Source organism: Salvelinus namaycush, chromosome 4 (genome assembly GCF_016432855.1).
Source record: "Salvelinus namaycush isolate Seneca chromosome 4, SaNama_1.0, whole genome shotgun sequence".
In the NCBI taxonomy this organism is placed as follows: domain Eukaryota; kingdom Metazoa; phylum Chordata; class Actinopteri; order Salmoniformes; family Salmonidae; genus Salvelinus; species Salvelinus namaycush.
Genome location: NC_052310.1, coordinates 55,382,082 through 55,401,594, shown reverse-complemented (window position 1 = coordinate 55,401,594; position 19,513 = coordinate 55,382,082). Strand labels below are relative to the sequence as shown.

General features: G+C 44.7%; 1 protein-coding gene across 1 annotated transcript in view; it reads right to left on the bottom strand.

The window, feature by feature from the left end:
• lrmda (leucine rich melanocyte differentiation associated) overlaps positions 1-19,513 on the bottom strand; it is a 397,635-nt gene that overhangs the window by 114,830 nt on the left and 263,292 nt on the right. The window contains exon 3 of the mRNA XM_038992019.1: positions 960-1,086. Coding sequence (XP_038847947.1) covers positions 960-1,086 — 127 coding nt within the window. The remainder of the gene's footprint in view (positions 1-959; positions 1,087-19,513) is intronic.

Below are 19,513 nucleotides of genomic sequence, written 5' to 3'. Positions count from 1 at the left end.
GTAAAATGGCACAGCTCCACATCAGGATGTGGTCTAATTGGGCCATTAGCATGTGCAGGCCACTTCACAACCTGACTCAGGCTTCAGAGCCGCTGACACACACTTCTAGGAGCCCCAGTTTTAATGTTGACACGGGAGGTGTGGTTTTGCATCATTACCCTGTAGATGGATCTACTAGGGAGAGGCTACCAGGGGGGACAAGGACACATAGATAGGCTGGGTTCTTAACACTAAAGGAGGAAGTTGAAACATATTTTCCGTCTGATCATAAGTAGTGGCGCAGTGTGTGGGTTTGAGTGCTTACGGTTAACCTGGTTTACTATTCAAGGAGGAAACTACATGTAGTTGTTGAATTATCATCTCTGCAATTGCAATAGATACATGTTACTGGCAATTTATAGCATAAAAGTAATGGCTGCATGTTTTGTTTTCAGGTGGTAAACGTTCGTGTGTCCCTATTTTTTAACATATTCATGTTATTTTGTTAGGAGGTTTTCAGTTTTTCCCACTACTACACTGCATGAGATATTACACTAGTGGTTCATTTGTCAATGTTCATAATTTGTTATACATCTAATATATATTTAAAGTGCTCTTTCTCAAAGCATTTGGTAGGTTCAGACGTTTCTCCATTTCCCGTTTCTTCCTCAACATATCAACACAGCCTCTACTGGCTTTTATTCCTGTCTCCACTAGAGGTCCCCGTGGCTTAGAAACTAGTCTGTGGGGTCGAAACTACAGCACAAAGACCCAGATGCCTTTGTAGCACTGCATTTACACTCACTACAAACACACTATTAGAGACTTCCACAGAGTTTGAGAACACAGAGATAAAGACTCAAATCAGAGATATAGAAGCACAACAAACAGCAAAGACACAATGGCTTGTGCCCCATAGCCTTAGCCCATGCTGAAGAATGAGAGGCAGATAGTGAGTGCTGCTCTGCTTGAAAGGATATTTGGTTCTTATTGAGTGTCAGGGTGTGGAGGGTGGGTAACCTGGGCAACTGGAGGTCGTTTCCGAGCAGATTGTTGTCGACGACCAGTTCTTTCAGCCCAGTGAACGCTTTGAGGCCCGCCAGTGACCTGCAATGATAAGGCGAGAGAGAGAGAGAGAGAGAGAGAGAGAGAGTGAGAGAGCGAGAGAGAGAGAGAGCGAGAGTGAGAGAGAGCGAGAGAGAGAGAGAGCGAGAGAGAGCGAGCGAGAGAGAAAGAAAAATGATACGGCCATAAGACTGTGCAGACGGCCATTACGTGCAGAAATTTATATTTCTGCCTCCCTCTTTTCACGCGTCTGGAGAGGCAGGGAGAGTTTGGGTAGGGGCCTGTCAGAGGGTTGAATGGCGTGAATTAGTGGTGCTGAGTTCCCCTGGCATGGCCTGGACCCGGGACTCAGCCGCGACGGGCTTCCTTCTACGCTGGCAGGATGAGGGATGGGGGTCACCAGTCAGTAGCCAGGATTCAAAACAAAAGGCTTCAGAAATGCGGCGGGCAGGATGAATTTGTCAATGTCTTGTGCCTGGAGGCGCCCGCTTTGGCCTGACCCTAACCCTCCATTCCCAAGACAAATCACTCTGTCACACTTCACCTTCACTCCCCGGACACAAATTTAACTTGTCATCCATCATCTTCACAGCCCAACCAGTAGAATACAGAATACGTACTCCGGCAATCACAGACGGAATGGAAAGGGAAACTTTTTTGCAAACTGTGATGGGGGTTGGTTTAAAGGTTTTAACACCAAAGCATTTTAGTAAAAACATTTTGGGGGACTATTTGTATCCCTGTGATGCAATCACACGTTTCTCTTATGCACACAAGCACACCCACATCACACACTAAGCATAAAGATGATTGAGAGCAATACTCAGGGTAATGTTGGGGCCTTGCACAGTTCAAGCCTTGTTGAAGGTGTACAAAGCCATGTGTGTGTTGTATAATCAGTGTGACCACTAGAAATAAACTTTGATTTCAGACGTTTGAAAAGGTCGGTGAAAGTCAATAGGCTACATGGCTTCCTCGGCGCTCACAAAAAAAAGCACTGGGTGTGAACTGCTCAGAACACTGCGCCACCGAAGTTCAAACAGCATAATCCCTCATACTAGACCCACTGTCATTTCCACTATGTGAAATTAAGAAAAAAATTAAGAAATTAAGCAAATTGATTTCCCCCAAATTAGACATTTAAATGTATAGGATTCAGATTATTTTCAATATATATATAGCACCCAACATGTGACTTGGACCACACTTCTTCCTAACAATGAGTAAGATATGAAGAACACATTTTTAGCGGTTAAACGTCACCCACGGACCCCCCAAGACATGCTAAGCTCCCCTGTTATTGTAATGGTGAGAGGCGATCTTGGGGGTATGGTCTTTACCCTCTGTAACTTTCTCACTCATCATTATTCACAATTCATTCAGGATTATCTGTAATCATGGTAGCATCCACATTAATGTACAAGTGATTAGAAACATATTCTACTCTTATTTATAATAAAAGTGACTCCAAAATGACACAATACATTATTTACCATTGATTTCTATTGGGCACAACATTATCTGAAACGCAACCAAAACTAACTGCAAATCCATCCAACAAGTTTGTAGAGTCACACACTTGATGTACTCTTTAGGCGTGTCAACAATACACCCCTAACTTTTTGAGAGAAAAAATATATTACTTGTTAAACAAAATCTCTTTCTCTGAACAATTGTATTAGTATAAAATAACATAAATTCCCAATTTGTTTATGTCCATCATGTGTTCAGGCTACACTGTCAGCATGAAATAATGGAGCCATTCATTGACATGTAAACCTGCCAGGACCTGGCTGACTGGAGCATTCTGATAGGACTATTTTCTGACTCATGACTGTCATTTCTATTATTTACAAAAATAAATCAACAAGACACATGCTTCAACCACGATAATATTATTTTCATCCAATGTGAAAAATAAAAAGGTAAACAATGAGGCGATATTAACACACCCTTCTGGTTCATACAGTCAGCCTGAGAACACTGCCCAGGCCCAGTCTCAACTAATACACTCTCTGATCTGGCTAGTGTCACTGTCATTATACACTGTCTGTGACTTACTCGATGTAAACATAACCGTTTCATCACGTCAACCTGCAAATGGATAGCAAGAGGGGGGGAAAGAGAGAACACATTCCAACTGACCGTAAGGGAAAAGAAAAGGGAAACGAGGAACATAAGATGATAAATGTAAAAAGGCAAGACATGAAGATGGACAAAGACCGTAGAAGCTGAGACAGTACTCCTATTGAAATCCCCCTCACATACTGTACATACAGTGTGTGTGTGTTAATGCATGCATACCTGCGTGTGTTTGTATGACACGATAGGGCCTGTAGTCCTCTGGGCTGCATTATTAACTGCTTGGTTAAAAGAAGCCGCATGGCGCAGAGGGAAGGCTTATTAATTGTTGTTTTCATGTCACCACTGCTGTGTGCACCAGCAGATCTAATCAACTAAATTCACAGCTAGGGGAGAGCAGGGCCCGGCACAGCACAGCTACCAAACCCCATCCTGCTCTCTCTCTCTCTCTCTCTGTATGTGTGTGTATATGTATGTGTGTGCGTGTGTGTGTGTGTGTGTGTGTGTGTGTGTGTGTGTGTGTGTGTGTGTGTGTGTGTGTGTGTGTGTGTGTGTGTGTGTGTGTGTGTGTGTGTGTATATGTATGTGTGTGTGTGTGTGTGTGTGTGTGTGTGTGTGTGTGTGTGTGTGTGTGTGTGTGTGTGTGTGTGTGTGTGTGTGTAGGGGGGATACAGTAGGGGGATTGGACTTTAATTGTCTCCAGCTTTCCCTGGCGCTCTCTGCAGATTTCCCTAACACCGACCTTTGGTTTCATTACCTTTATAAGAGCCTCGTTTTAATACGGAGTTTGCAGAACTAACAGAGTGAAAGCGCTGCAGTAAAAGTGCTTTAGTTAAAAACATGAGGAGCTCTCTTTTGTTTTCAAAAAATATAATGAGCATAATTGAACTGTGTCCCAAAGCGCCTGTGGCTGGGTAAAATGGAAAACACACACATGTGCAAAACATCGCACGCACGCACGCGCCACACGCACGCACGCACGCACGAACACACACACACACACACGAGAGGAAAGGAAAGAGGAGAAAAAAGGAAAGGAAATGAGATTAATGGAAATTGGAGAGAAAGGAGGCCAAACAAGGAGACATGAGAGGAGACAGGTGGCCAGACAAGGAGACAGAAGAGGAGACATACCCGTGACCCAGAGGTACCGACAGAGCCAGATCGTTAGTCTAATACTAATGCAGACACATTGATTGATAAACCACCACTGACAGCCCGGCAGAGGGAAGAAAACCCTCTGTGATTATTGGCTTAAAATATCAGTCACTCCTACCAATGGCGTGGGTCCGTCTCATGTCAGATGTCTTTAAGTAACGAATGAGAGGAGGATGGTAGCCTCAGATCTATCTTCTACATCTGTGAGGCAGCACTATGTCAGAACAAATCCCAGTTGACCTTTTAGTAGTGTTTAGGACTAGAGGTCAACTGAGACAGCAGCTATATCCTAACAGCTGAAGGGCCCCCATCTTGAACTAGCAACTACCATATACCGTATAGCCATTCCACAAGCCTGATAGCATCCAAATATATCTCAGGGCACTCCTAACAAAGAACAGTCACAACAACAGACACAGAACAATCCCCACAGTTATGGAGGAAGCTCTGTATTCACTTTAGCAGCTGAAACAATCTGCAGAGAACCAGATAGATCTTTTCAGACCTCTGGTCTGTTTGAGTAGGGGGGGGGGGGGGGGGGGAAATAGGAGAACCTTGAAAAGGTAAGAGGCAAAAGCCTTAGGCCTTGTTTTAACATTAAATGGCTTGTGTGACTTCAAATATATTCTTGGTGGTGGAGATTCTGGAGAAGTAATGTTTTTATTCCAGTAATAAGGCATTGGACTGGAGAAGTAATGTTTTTATTCCAGTAATAAGGCTTTGGATTGGAGAAGTAATGTTTATATTCCAGTAATAAGGCTGCAGACTGGAGAAGTAATGTTTATATTCCTGTAATATGGCCGCAGACTGGAGAAGTAATGTTTTTATTCCTGTAATAAGGCTGCAGACTGGAGAAGTAATGTTTTTATTCCAGTAATATGGCCTTGGACTGGAGAAGTAATGTTTTTATTCCTGTAATATGGCCTTGGACTGGAGAAGTAATGTTTTTATTCCTGTAATAAGGCTGCAGACTGGAGAAGTAATGTTTTTATTCCAGTAATACGGCCTTGGACTGGAGAAGTAATGTTTTTATTCCAGTAATAAGGCCTTGGACTGGAGAAGTAATGTTTTTATTCCTGTAATAAGGCTGCAGACTGGAGAAGTAATGTTTGTATTCCAGTAATAAGGCTGCAGACTGGAGAAGTAATGTTTATATTCCTGTAATAAGGCTGCAGACTGGAGAAGTAATGTTTATATTCCAGTAATAAGGCTGCAGACTGGAGAAGTAATGTTTTTATTCCAGTAATAAGGCTGCAGACTGGAGAAGTAATGTTTTTATTCCTGTAATAAGGCTGCAGACTGGAGAAGTAATGTTTTTATTCCTGTAATAAGGCTGCAGACTGGAGAAGTAATGTTTTTATTCCTGTAATAAGGCTGCAGACTGGAGAAGTAATGTTTTTATTCTTGTAATAAGGCTGCAGACTGGAGAAGTAATGTTTTTATTCCTGTAATAAGGCTGCAGACTGGAGAAGTAATGTTTTTATTCTTGTAATAAGGCTGCAGACTGGAGAAGTAATGTTTTTATTCCTGTAATAAGGCTGCAGACTGGAGAAGTAATGTTTTTATTCCAGTAATAAGGCTGCAGACTGGAGAAGTAATGTTTTTATTCCAGTAATAAGGCTGCAGACTGGAGAAGTAATGTTTTTATTCCTGTAATAAGGCTGCAGACTGGAGAAGTAATGTTTTTATTCCAGTAATATGGCCTTGGACTGGATAAGTAATGTTTTTATTCCTGTAATAAGGCTGCAGACTGGAGAAGTAATGTTTTTATTCCAGTAATAAGGGTGCAGACTGGAGAAGTAATGTTTTTATTCCAGTAATAAGGCTGCAGACTGGAGAAGTAATGTTTTTATTCCAGTAATATGGCCTTGGACTGGATAAGTAATGTTTTTATTCCTGTAATAAGGCTGCAGACTGGAGAAGTAATGTTTTTATTCCAGTAATAAGGCTTTGGATTGGAGAAGTAATGTTTTTATTCCAGTAATACGGCCTTGGACTGGAGAAGTAATGTTTTTATTCCAGTAATAAGGCCTTGGACTGGAGAAGTAATGTTTTTATTCCTGTAATAAGGCTGCAGACTGGAGAAGTAATGTTTGTATTCCAGTAATAAGGCTGCAGACTGGAGAAGTAATGTTTATATTCCTGTAATAAGGCTGCAGACTGGAGAAGTAATGTTTATATTCCAGTAATAAGGCTGCAGACTGGAGAAGTAATGTTTTTATTCCAGTAATAAGGCTGCAGACTGGAGAAGTAATGTTTTTATTCCTGTAATAAGGCTGCAGACTGGAGAAGTAATGTTTTTATTCCTGTAATAAGGCTGCAGACTGGAGAAGTAATGTTTTTATTCCTGTAATAAGGCTGCAGACTGGAGAAGTAATGTTTTTATTCTTGTAATAAGGCTGCAGACTGGAGAAGTAATGTTTTTATTCCTGTAATAAGGCTGCAGACTGGAGAAGTAATGTTTTTATTCTTGTAATAAGGCTGCAGACTGGAGAAGTAATGTTTTTATTCCTGTAATAAGGCTGCAGACTGGAGAAGTAATGTTTTTATTCCAGTAATAAGGCTGCAGACTGGAGAAGTAATGTTTTTATTCCAGTAATAAGGCTGCAGACTGGAGAAGTAATGTTTTTATTCCTGTAATAAGGCTGCAGACTGGAGAAGTAATGTTTTTATTCCAGTAATATGGCCTTGGACTGGATAAGTAATGTTTTTATTCCTGTAATAAGGCTGCAGACTGGAGAAGTAATGTTTTTATTCCAGTAATAAGGGTGCAGACTGGAGAAGTAATGTTTTTATTCCAGTAATAAGGCTGCAGACTGGAGAAGTAATGTTTTTATTCCAGTAATATGGCCTTGGACTGGATAAGTAATGTTTTTATTCCTGTAATAAGGCTGCAGACTGGAGAAGTAATGTTTTTATTCCAGTAATAAGGCTTTGGATTGGAGAAGTAATGTTTTTATTCCAGTAATAAGGCTGCAGACTGGAGAAGTAATGTTTTTATTCCAGTAATATGGCCGCAGACTGGAGAAGTAATGTTTTTATTCCAGTAATAAGGCAGCAGACTGGAGAGCGACAGGCAAATTGACACACAGGGCAACAGATACATGTTTGATGAATTGGCCAATACTGGGGCCGTGATGGCCTTCATACGTGCATAATGGACTAGCCGCAGCACACTTCAGATGGCCTGCCATGATAAGGCAGAGTAATGAATGGGAGAAGGGAGTGGGGCTGGGAAAAAGTAGGATCCGGACGGGCTTTAATAAACTTAATAAGAAAAGTGAATGGAGAGAAATGGACAGACATGTCTGGGAGAGGAAATAGGAAGGAAGGGAAACGTCCATCTGTCCATCAGACTGACAAGTCGATTAGGCTTCATTGGGCGATCACGTCACTCTGGGAACAATTGAATGTCCTGTGATTAAAGCAGGTAGTTTACAGTACAGCAATCGGTATAGTAAGATAGGGCTTTGCTATTAGACAACAGATCTAAACTTCACACCACAACAACAGCTCAAATCAATTCCAATTGTATTTGTCATATGCGCCGAATACAACTGGTGTAGTCCTTACAGTGAAATGCTTACTTACAAGATCTTTCCCAACGATGCAGAGTTAAATAAGAACAAATAAAAAAACACCTGAGAAATAAAACACAAAGGAATGAAGCTATATAGAAGAGGTACCATACCAACTGAGGTAGATATGCACGGTGGGGTCTGAAATTATTGACACCCTTGATAAAGATGGGGTCGTTACACCTCAAAAAGCACAAGAAAGAGGATTTCTGAGAAATTAAGCAAATTGATTGCACCCAAATTGGACATTTGAATTTATACAATTCAGATTTATATTCAAGAAATATAGACCCAAATGTCCGACTTGGACCAAACTTCTTCCGAACAATGAGTGAGACATGAGGAACACATTTTTTGGGCGGTTAAAAGTCACCCACGGACCCCCCAAGACATGCTAAGCTCCCCTGTTATTGTAATGGTGAGAGGCCATCTTGGGGGTATGGTCTTTACCCTCTGTAACTTTCTCACTCATCATTATTCACAATTCATTCAGGATTATCTGTAATCGTGTTAGCATCCACATTAATGTACAAACATATTATATTTCTTATTTACAATACAAGTGACTCCAAAATGACACAATACATTATTTACCATTCATTTCTAACCACTAGGCTAGCCGGGGCGGCAGGTAGGCTAGTGGTTGAGCGTTGAGCCGGTAACCGAAAGGTTGCTAGATCGAATCCACGAGCTGACAAGGTAGAAATCTGTTGTTCTTGTAACGATCGTCTATAGGTGATTGAGCGGACCAATGCGCAGCGGGTGCTGAATACATAATGAATTTATTAAATCAAGACGACGAACACGAAGAACACTTGATAACTACAAAACAATAAACGATGTGAACAAACCTGAACTAGAGAACATATAACATGAACGCACGAACAGGAAGGAACACACGAAAATGAATGAAAGAACGAAACGAAACAGTACCGTGTGGTGCGACATACACAGACACAGCAACAATCACCCACAAACAAACAGTGAGAACAGCCTACCTTAATATGGTTCTCAATCAGAGGAAACGTCAAACACCTGCCTCTAATTGAGAACCATATCAGGCAACACATTTAACCCAACATAGAAACACATAACATAGAATGCCCACCCCAACTCACGCCCTGACCAACTAAACACATACAAAAACAAGGAAAACAGGTCAGGAACGTGACAGAACCCCCCTCTCAAGGTGCGAACTCCGGGCGCACCACCTAAAGTCTAGGGGAGGGTCATCTGTCCACGGTGGCGGCTCCGGCTCCGGACGTGGTCCCCACCCCACCATAGTCAAACCCCGCTTCCGTAGCCTCCTCCAAATGGCCACCCTCCAAATTAACCCCACTGGATTAAGGGGCAGCACCGGACTAAGGGGCAACACCGGAATGAGCGGCAACACCGGAATGAGGGGCAACACCGGACTGAGGGGCAGCTCCGGACTGAGGGGCAGCTCCGGACTGAGGGGCAGCTCCGGACTGAGGGGCAGCTCCGGACTGAGGGGCAGCTCCGGACTGAGGGGCAGCTCCGGACTGAGGGGCTCTGGCTGCTCATGGCTGGCTGACGGCTCTGGCTGCTCATGGCTGGCTGACGGCTCTGGCTGCTCATGGCTGGCTGACGGCTCTGGCTGCTCATGGCTGGCTGACGGCTCTGGCTGCTCATGGCTGGCTGACGGCTCTGGCTGCTCATGGCTGGCGGAAGGCTCTGTCTGCTCATGGCTGGCGGAAGGCTCTGTCTGCTCATGGCTGGCGGAAGGCTCTGGCTGCTCATGGCTGGCGGAAGGCTCTGGCTGCTCATGGCTGGCGGAAGGCTCTGGCTGCTCATGGCTGGCGGAAGGCTCTGGCTGCTCCTGTCTGGCGGAAGGCTCTGGCTGCTCCTGTCTGGCGGAAGGCTCTGGCTGCTCCTGTCTGGCGGAAGGCTCTGGCTGCTCCTGTCTGGCGGAAGGCTCTGGCTGCTCCTGTCTGGCGGAAGGCTCTGGCTGCTCCTGTCTGGCGGAAGGCTCTGACGGCTCCTGTCTGGCGGAAGGCTCTAGCGGCTCCTGTCTGGCGGAAGGCTCTAGCGGCTCCTGTCTGGCGGACGGCTCTAGCGGCTCCTGTCTGGCGGACGGCTCTAGCGGCTCCTGTCTGGCAGACGGCTCTGAAGGCTCAGGACAGATGGGCGGCTTTGAAGGCTCAGTACAGACGGGCGGCTTTGAAAGCTCAGTACAGACGGGCGGCTTTGAAGGCTCAGGACAGACGGGCAGTTCAGGCGCCGCTGGGCAGACGGCAGACTCTGGCCGGCTGAGGCGCACTGTAGGCCTGGTGCGTGGTGCCAGAACTGGAGGTACCGGGTTAAGGACACGCACCTTCAGGCTAGTGCGGGGAGCAGCAACAGGACGCACAGGACTCTGGAGGCGCACAGGAGGCTTGGTGCGTGGTACCGGAACTGGAGGTACTGGGCTGGAGACACGCACCACAGGGCTAGTGCGTGGAGGAGGAACAGGGCTCTGGAGACGCACAGGAGGCTTGGTGCGTGGTGCCGGAACTGGTGGTACCGGGCTGAAGACACGCACCATAGGGCTAGTGCGTGGAGGAGGAACAGGGCTCTGGAGACGCACAGGAAGCCTGGTGCGTGGTGTAAGCACTGGTGGTACTGGGCTGGGGCGGGGAGGTGGCGCCGGATATACCGGACCATGCAGGCGTACTGGCTCCCTTGAGCACTGAGCCTGCCCAACCTTACCTGGTTGTATGCTCCCCGTAGCCCGACCAGTGCGGGGAGGTGGAATAACCTGCACTGGGCTATGTAGGTCGAACCGGGGACACCATGCGTAAGGCTGGTGCCATGTATGCCGGCCCGAGGAGACGCACTGGTGGCCAGATGCGTTGGGCCGGCTTCATGACATCCGGCTCAATACTCAATCTAGCCCTGCCAGTGCGGGGAGGTGGAATAACCCGCACCGGGCTAAGCACACGTACAGGAGACACCGTGTGCTTTACCGCATAACACGGTGTCTGCCCGTACTCTCGCTCTCCACGGTAAGCTCGGGGAGTTGGCGCAGGTCTCCTACCTGACTTCGCCACACTCCCTTGTAGCCCCCCCCCCCCAATACATTTTTGGGCTTGACTCACAGGCTTCCGTGCTAGCCGCGTACCCTCATAACGCCGGTTCCTCTCTCCGGTTGCCTCTGCTCTCCTAACTGCCTCCAGCTGTTCCCATGGGAGGCGATCTCTTCCAGCCAGGATCTCCTCCCATGTGTAGCAACCCTTGCCGTCCAAAACTTCCTCCCATGTCCATTCCTCCTTCTTGCGCTGTTGCTGCTGCCCGTTAACCCGCTGCTTGATCCTTCGTTGGTGGGTGATTCTGTAACGATCGTCTATAGGTGATTGAGCGGACCAATGCGCAGCGGGTGCTGAATACATAATGAATTTATTAAATCAAGACGACGAACACGAAGAACACTTGATAACTACAAAACAATAAACGATGTGAACAAACCTGAACTAGAGAACATATAACATGAACGCACAAACAGGAAGGAACACACGAAAATGAATGAATGAAAGAACGAAACGAAACGAAACAGTACCGTGTGGTGCGACATACACAGACACAGCAACAATCACCCACAAACAAACAGTGAGAACAGCCTACCTTAATATGGTTCTCAATCAGAGGAAACGTCAAACACCTGCCTCTAATTGAGAACCATATCAGGCAACACATTTAACCCAACATAGAAACACATAACATAGAATGCCCACCCCAACTCACGCCCTGACCAACTAAACACATACAAAAACAAGGAAAACAGGTCAGGAACGTGACAGTTCTGCCCCTGGACAAGGCAGTTAACCCACTGTTCCAAGGCTGTCATTGTAAATAAGAATTGTTCTCAATTCTGAAACACAACCAAAACAAACTGCAAATGCATCCAACAAGTTTGTAGAGTTACATGTTTGATGTCATCATTGCGTGCTATGAATATGGCACCAAATACTAAACTTTGGACTACTATTTATAAGACTATTTAGGGGTGTCAAATTGTTTTACCCCTACATTTTTGAGAATAAAATATTACTTGTTAAACAAAATATTTTTCTCTGAACAATTGTATTAGTATAAAATAATATAATTTCCCAATTTTTGATGAGCATACAATATAACTCAGTGTTTGTATTATTTATTTCATGCAGTCATTATTGCTCATCTTAAATCAAGGGTGTCAATAATTTCAGATCCCACTGTACAGTACATATAGGCAGGGGTAAAGTGACTATGTATCAGGATATACAATGCCTTCGGAAAAGTATTCAGACCCCTTGACTTTTCCACATTTTGTTGCGTTACAGCCTTACTCAAAAATGTATTACATTTTATTTTTTCCTCATCAATCTAAACACAATACCCCATAATGACAAAGAAAAAAATAATAATAATCTTCAAATGTATTACAAATAAAAAACTGAAATATCACATTTACATAAGTATTCAGACCCTTTACTCAGTACTTTGTTGAAGCACCTTTGGCAGCGATTACAGCATCGAGTCTTCATGGGTATGACGCTAAAAGCTTAGCACACCTGTATTTGGGGAGTTTCTCCCATTCATCTCAGCAGATCCTCTCAAGCTCTGTCAGGTTGGATGGGGAGCGTTGCTGCACAGCTATTTTCAGGTCTCTCCAGATATGTTCGATCTGGTTCAATTCCGGGCTCTGGCTGGGCCACTCAAGGACATTGAGAATTGTCCCAAAGCCACTCCTGCATTGTCTTGGCTGTGTGCTTAGGGAAGGTGAAGGTGAAGGTGAACCATTGTCTTGGCTGTGTGCTTAGGGTCGCTGTCCTGTTGGAAGGTGAACCTTCACCCCTAGTCTGAGGTCCTGAGTGCTCTGGAGCAGGTTTTCATCAAGGATCTCTCTGTGCTTTGCTCCGTTCATCTTTTCCTCGATCCTGACTAGTCTCCTAGTCTCTGCCACTGAAAAACATCTCCACAGCATGATGCTGCCACCATCATGCTTCACCATAGGCATAGTGCCAGGTTTCCTCCAGACAGGACACTTGGTAATCAGGCCAAAGAGTTCAACCTTGGTTTAATAAGAGAGTCTTTAGGTGCCTTTTGGCAAACTCAAAGTGGGCTGTCATGTGCCTTTTACTGAGGAGCAGCTTCCGTCTGACCACTTTACCATAAAGACCTGATTGGTAGAGTGCTGCAGAGATGGTTGTCCTTCTGGAAGTATTTGCGTATTTGTGCTTATATGCCTGTGTGTGTATGTGTGTGCGCACACCTGGGTGTATCTATGTGTGCATGTGTCTTACTGATGAAAAGCTTTCGTATGGTCCATCATATAGAGGGAGTCTATCATAATTCATGAGTGGACATGGCTGGGTCGTCCCTCAAAGCCCATCGATCATCTGCCACGCAGTGACAGGCCTCTAGTGATTATTTGCTTTTAGGTGAACGTAATGATGAATACTGTAATGATGGGGGCAAACTGACAGAGCCATGGAGGAAGCTTTGGTTGTGGTGTGTATGTGCGTGCTTGCGTTTAAAAGATGACAAAGAGAATAGATTTTCAGCTCAGTCTCACAGAGGGATGAGAACATGTGTCATTTGAAGAGACAACTAATCATTCTATACTAACATTCACAAAAAACATTGCTGCATAGAGACCATACAGCATGAAGAGGTATGTAGGCCTAATATAATAGATTCACTCACAGGGTCAAATTAGAATGTTTTCTCTGATTAGTAGTTGTGAATCTAATCTTATAAAAGCCTAACTAATATAGTTTTTTGTCAACTTGGAGTCAGTGTAGTAACGTATACTGTGTCTACCATCATAATACCGTGAACTAGTTCAAAGGGCTGACACGCCCTAACAGACAGACAGCCCCCCAAACGGGTCAGTCAGTGATGGACCTTTAAGTTCTGCCTGGGCCAGGCCAGGGTCAAACCTGGCTTATTAGGTCAACCTTATCTCAGTCTCGTCCTTATCCCTCGGCCAAGCTGATCCAGGATCAGTTATAAGGGAGGGAAGAGATATGTGAGGGGAGACCCAATTCCAGGCCAATCTGACCCTAGAGCAGTGACTTTGAAGTGTGCACCATGAAGGAAAAGGATCAGTCCCTGTCTTATTCACTGGACTGTCAGCTCTACTACCAGCTATAATGACATTGGAAAGAATATTAACCATATCTACACATACACTCTCCCCAGAGAGCCATGGCAGAGAGTCTATAACTCAAACACACAGACGGATATGACTTTAGCACTAACCAAATAATTTTCAAACCACATTCTCACATCTGAAATATTAGATATTGTGTGTATGCCTAAAGGCTGGTTTAGTCCGTCTATCAACATGTCTGTAGACAGTTGTCGCAGGTACATTATGAACATTGTATTGTCGTCCGAAATCAAACTTGGTCGTTGTCATTAGCAAAGGTAATAAACACAAAAACGACATCATCAGCATTCTATTGTCACATGACAGTGAATGACATTCTATCCTTCAAATAAACGAGTAAACATGGAGGAAGTTGCTTTGCTCCGAATCTTTTTTAGTGCTGCCCTGCTCCTGAATAGAAGAAGTCAGAGGATAAGTTACTTAAGGGCGCAGGCACACCAATAGCGTTTGCTGGGTGAGAGTACTTAGCACCTCTGAACAGAGTGCCGGCCATAATCTGAGAACTTAGTGGGTGAAAATACTGTCAGTCAGACATCTACAGCGGGTGGTCTTTAAAACACAGCGTGCTGAACGATCGGCAGACGAACGCTAGAACCATGTTCTGTGCGAGCCTTAAGGGAAGTAAACAGTAAGAGACAACAACATGGAGGGCGGCAGGTAGCCTAGGGGTTAGAGGCAGGTAGCCTAGTGGTTAGAGGCAGGTAGCCTAGTGGTCAGAGGCAGGTAGCCTAGTGGTTAGAGGCAGGTGGTCTAGTGGTTAGAGACAGGTAGCCTAGTGGTTAGAGGCAGGTAGTCTAGTGGTTAAAGGCAGGTAGCCTAGTGGTTAGAGCGTAGGACTAGTAACCGAAAGGTTGCAAGATTGAATCCCCAAGCTGACAAGGTAAAAATCTGTTGTTCTGCCCCTGAACAAGGCAGTTAACCCACTGTTCCTAGGCCGTCATTGAAAATAAGAATTGTTCTCAACTGACTTGCCTAGTTAAATAAAAAAAAATAAAAAAATGGAGAATACCATATTCTCGTTTGGGAGATGAGAGCAGACAATCACATACTGTGTTCTCGTTACCTATGAATGCCAGCGGCAACATACGACAGGCTCCTATCACTTACTGCACCCTATGTACATCGTCATCAAACTCATCACCTGCCAATTTCAGCAGGTAAGTAATAAGCTAGGCCTACTCAATGATAAAAAGAGCCACAGTAGTCGATTGTGCTACAGAGCTGAAAGGATAGCGACAGTTGGCTATCATCAGCGTAGCAATGCAAGTATAGGCCAGGCCAACGAGTTGAATGGAATTCAAATTAGATAACCTCAACCCAATTGAGATGGTTTGGGATGAGTTGGACCGCAGAGTGAAGGAAAAGCAGCCAACAAGTCCTCAGTATATGTGGGAACTTCTTCAAGACTGTTGGAAAAGCATTTCTGGTGAAGCTGGTTGAGAGAATGCCAAGAGTGTGCAAAGCTGTCATTAAGGCAAAGGGTGGTTACTTTGAATAATCTAAAATATATTTTAATTTTTTTAACACTTTTTGGGTTAATACATGATTCCATGTGTGTTATTTCATAGTGTTGATGTCTTCACTATTATTTGTAGAAAATGGTAAAAATAAAGAAAAACCCTTGAATGAGGGTTTGTGGACTGGTACTGTATATATGGAGTTAACCCTGAGTTAACCTGCCCTGGAGCAGGTTAGTTCTGAAGCATTCGTTGCCATAGAAATGTACCTGGCTAAAAGGTGAGCCACTTTCATGGTACCGGTTATCCCGAGTTGAACTCAGAGTTGACCAAATTAACTCGATAACTCCTCAAACCAGGTACATAGCATACACTGGTCAACAGCGGGGGAAATAGCATACACTGTTCAACAGCGGGGGAAATAGCATACACTGGTCAACAGCGGGGGAAATAGCATACACTGGTCAACAGCGGGGGAAATAGCATACACTGGTCAACAGCGGGGGAAATAGCATACACTGTTCAACAGCGGGGGAAATAGCATACACTGTTCAACAGCGGGGGAAATAGCATACACTGGTCAACAGCGGGGGAAATAGCATACACTGTTCAACAGCGGGGGAAATAGCATACACTGGTCAACAGCGGGGGAAATAGCATACACTGGTCAACAGCGGGGGAAATAGCATACACTGGTCAACAGCGGGGGAAATAGCATACACTGTTCAACAGCGGGGGAAATAGCATACACTGGTCAACAGCGGGGGAAATAGCATACACTGGTCAACAGCGGGGGAAATAGCATACACTGGTCAACAGCGGGGGAAATAGCATACACTGGTCAACAGCGGGGGAAATAGCATACACTGGTCAACAGCGGGGGAAATAGCATACACTGGTCAACAGCGGGGAAATAGCATACACTGGTCAACAGCGGGGGAAATAGCATACACTGTTCAACAGCGGGGGAAATATCATACACTGGTCAACAGCAGGGGAAATAGCATACACTGTTCAACAGCGGGGGAAATAGCATACACTGGTCAACAGCGGGGGAAATAGCATACACTGGTCAACAGCGGGGGAAATAGCATACACTGGTCAACAGCGGGGGAAATAGCATACACTGGTCAACAGCGGGGGAAATAGCATACACTGGTCAACAGCGGGGGAAATAGCATACACTGGTCAACAGCGGGGGAAATAGCATACACTGGTCAACAGCGGGGGAAATAGCATACACTGGTCAACAGCGGGGAAAATAGCATACACTGGTCAACAGCGGGGGAAATAGCATACACTGGTCAACAGCGGGGGAAATAGCATACACTGGTCAACAGCGGGGGAAATAGCATACACTGGTCAACAGCGGGGGAAATAGCATACACTGTTCAACAGCGGGGGAAATAGCATACACTGGTCAACAGCGGGGGAAATAGCATACACAACAGTATCGTCCACATACAGGTGCAGATTACATTTTTTTACACACAAACCAATATTGTTAATATATATAGTAAAAAGCACTGAATTTATCCCTGCGGGACACCTTTTGTTATGTCCAGAATGGGGCCAGGTTGGGAATGTAGCTATGACAGTACACTTTTGCACCAATGAAAAAATGACATGTTAGTAGTGTTTCTTTTTTGAATACCCTATCATTTAAAGTGTTAAACAAACCTGTTGAGGTTCAATTGACGTTGACCTAGCAAAATGATTCATGCATAGGCTATTTCAGCTTTAACATGAATGTTAGACAATGTGCTATGTATACAATTGAATCTCTTTTGTTTGCATATGATGTAACCCTGCATCAACTTCAGTCTCAACAAGGATTCCATCATACATGTCAAGCAGTGAAGTTTCAGCTCTGTCTGTCCGTGGCCTCTCTTCCTCGGTGCACAGCTGTGTATGTAACATTTCACGTAAACCCTGTTTCTTGTCTGTATCAAAGTAGCAGGCCTTGTACCTAGCATCGAACATGGTGGCGACACAGTAAAGAGGCTCAGAGAGAATGCCACCGAATTGCTTGCTCACAGCCTCGAGTACTTTTGTAAGTTTTAACCCCACGGTCTGTGTGGGCAGTTTTGTTGAGCAGGCGTTTCAATGCCATGACAGAGGGTGTCACGTCTGCTGCAGACACAGTTGATGAGCTTATTTCTCAAGTCAGTTGTTCGAAAGGCGCTAGGAGTGTGTTCATGTTTCCAAGTTCCAAACATGTTCTCAAATGCCATTGAAATGGCAGCAGCGGTATGAGAACCAGCACAATCTTGAGCATGCAATACGGCTATCCTCAGTATGAAATCCTCGTCGACCCACTGTGCTGTCAGACTCAGCATGCTTATGGGGCTGACATAGCTGGTCCAAATGTCAGTCGTGAAGCTAATAGCAGTGACACCCATAGCAAGTAGCTCATGGATGTGTTTCAACAATACTGTAAAACTCCTGTAGGGCAACATCTGAAAAATAGAGTTTGTGTACTGGTGCTCGACCAGTTGGCGAAAGCCAACATCATCCATGACAGAGAACGGTTGATTGTGACGGGCAATGAATTCCATTATCTTGGCGTTAATGGTTTCGCTTTTGAGTTGTCTCACTGAAATGTTCTTACTCTTTCAAATGACTGCTGGACTTGAACTTGTTACATTGTTGGAAGTGTGCACTTAGAATTTTTCTGCTTTTGTTCTGTGTAGCGCTGTATTTTTGGTGATGTCATTATGTCATCTAACTACGTTATATTGGTGTGCACGTCAGCTTTGACATCGGTTTTGCTAATCATCGTTAAACTAGACATTGGGCCGATGCTGATGTTGGCATTTTTAGTTCATATCGGCCAATTCCGATATGCTCACTGATATATCGTGCATCCCCAGTCTGAACCTCTCTCCCCTCTAATCAGGGTCTTTGTAGTTAGTGATGCCTCTTACATGTATGGCGTCAACAGACACCAACCATGTCCTATTCAAAGCAGATTAAACTCATAAAACATGTTAAGGAAGGATTTACCCTCCCGCCCCACGTGTACCTTAATGATTAGCCTCTTCATTAGTAGTCATTTACAGCAGCATGAGTAGGGAACAACGTGTAATCCTCTAACGTGGGAATTGTCATGTATCCAGGGAGGATGGCGAGGGAGGGGAGAGCTATATGTGTGTCCTGGACGTGAGATCTTTAAATGGGGGGGGGGGGGGGGGGGGGGGGGGGTGGAGGAAGACAAGGACATGGTGATACAGCACCAGCACAGCACTGTAGTGGCCTGAAACCTGCCTGCAGTGTGCTTGTGAGTGTGCGTGCGTATATGTGTCTTTATGGGAGGGGGGTTGTATGGTAAGGGGTGTGTATGGGAGGGGGTGTAAGTGTTTGGATGGGATTAAACGGGTTGTGATGGGTGTTCAGGACATACACATGTAGATACAACACTGTTCCACTCATTGGATCTATTCTTTTTTCACACACACTTGTTTCTTGGGAGTGTTCATATACTGTAGCCATTGCATTGACTCCACCTGCACTGGCTATAGAAACACTCACAGGTTTCTATCCACACACACACATACACATTCGCACACACGCCAATAACACACTCGCACACACACGTACTGACGCCACACACACACGTTATCACATACACACACATGACTACCATGTGCACTGTTGCTACTTCTTTTTACTTTTAGTATTATACAGTGCCTTCAGAAATAATTAAGACCCCTTGACTTTTTCCACATTTTGTTACGTTACAGCCTTACTCTAAAATGGATTAAATAAATAAAGATCCTCAGCAATCTACACACAATACCCCATAATGACAAAGCGAAAACAGTGTTTTTGAAATGTTAGCAAATGTATTAAAAATGTAAAACAGAAATACCTTTTTTACATAAATATTGAGACCGTTTGCTATGGGACTCGAAATTGATCTCAGGTGCATCCTGTTTCCATTGATCATCCTTGAGATGTTTCTTCAACTTGATTGGAGTCCACCGGTGGTAAATTCAATTGATTGGACATGATTTGGAAAGGCACACACCTGTCTATTT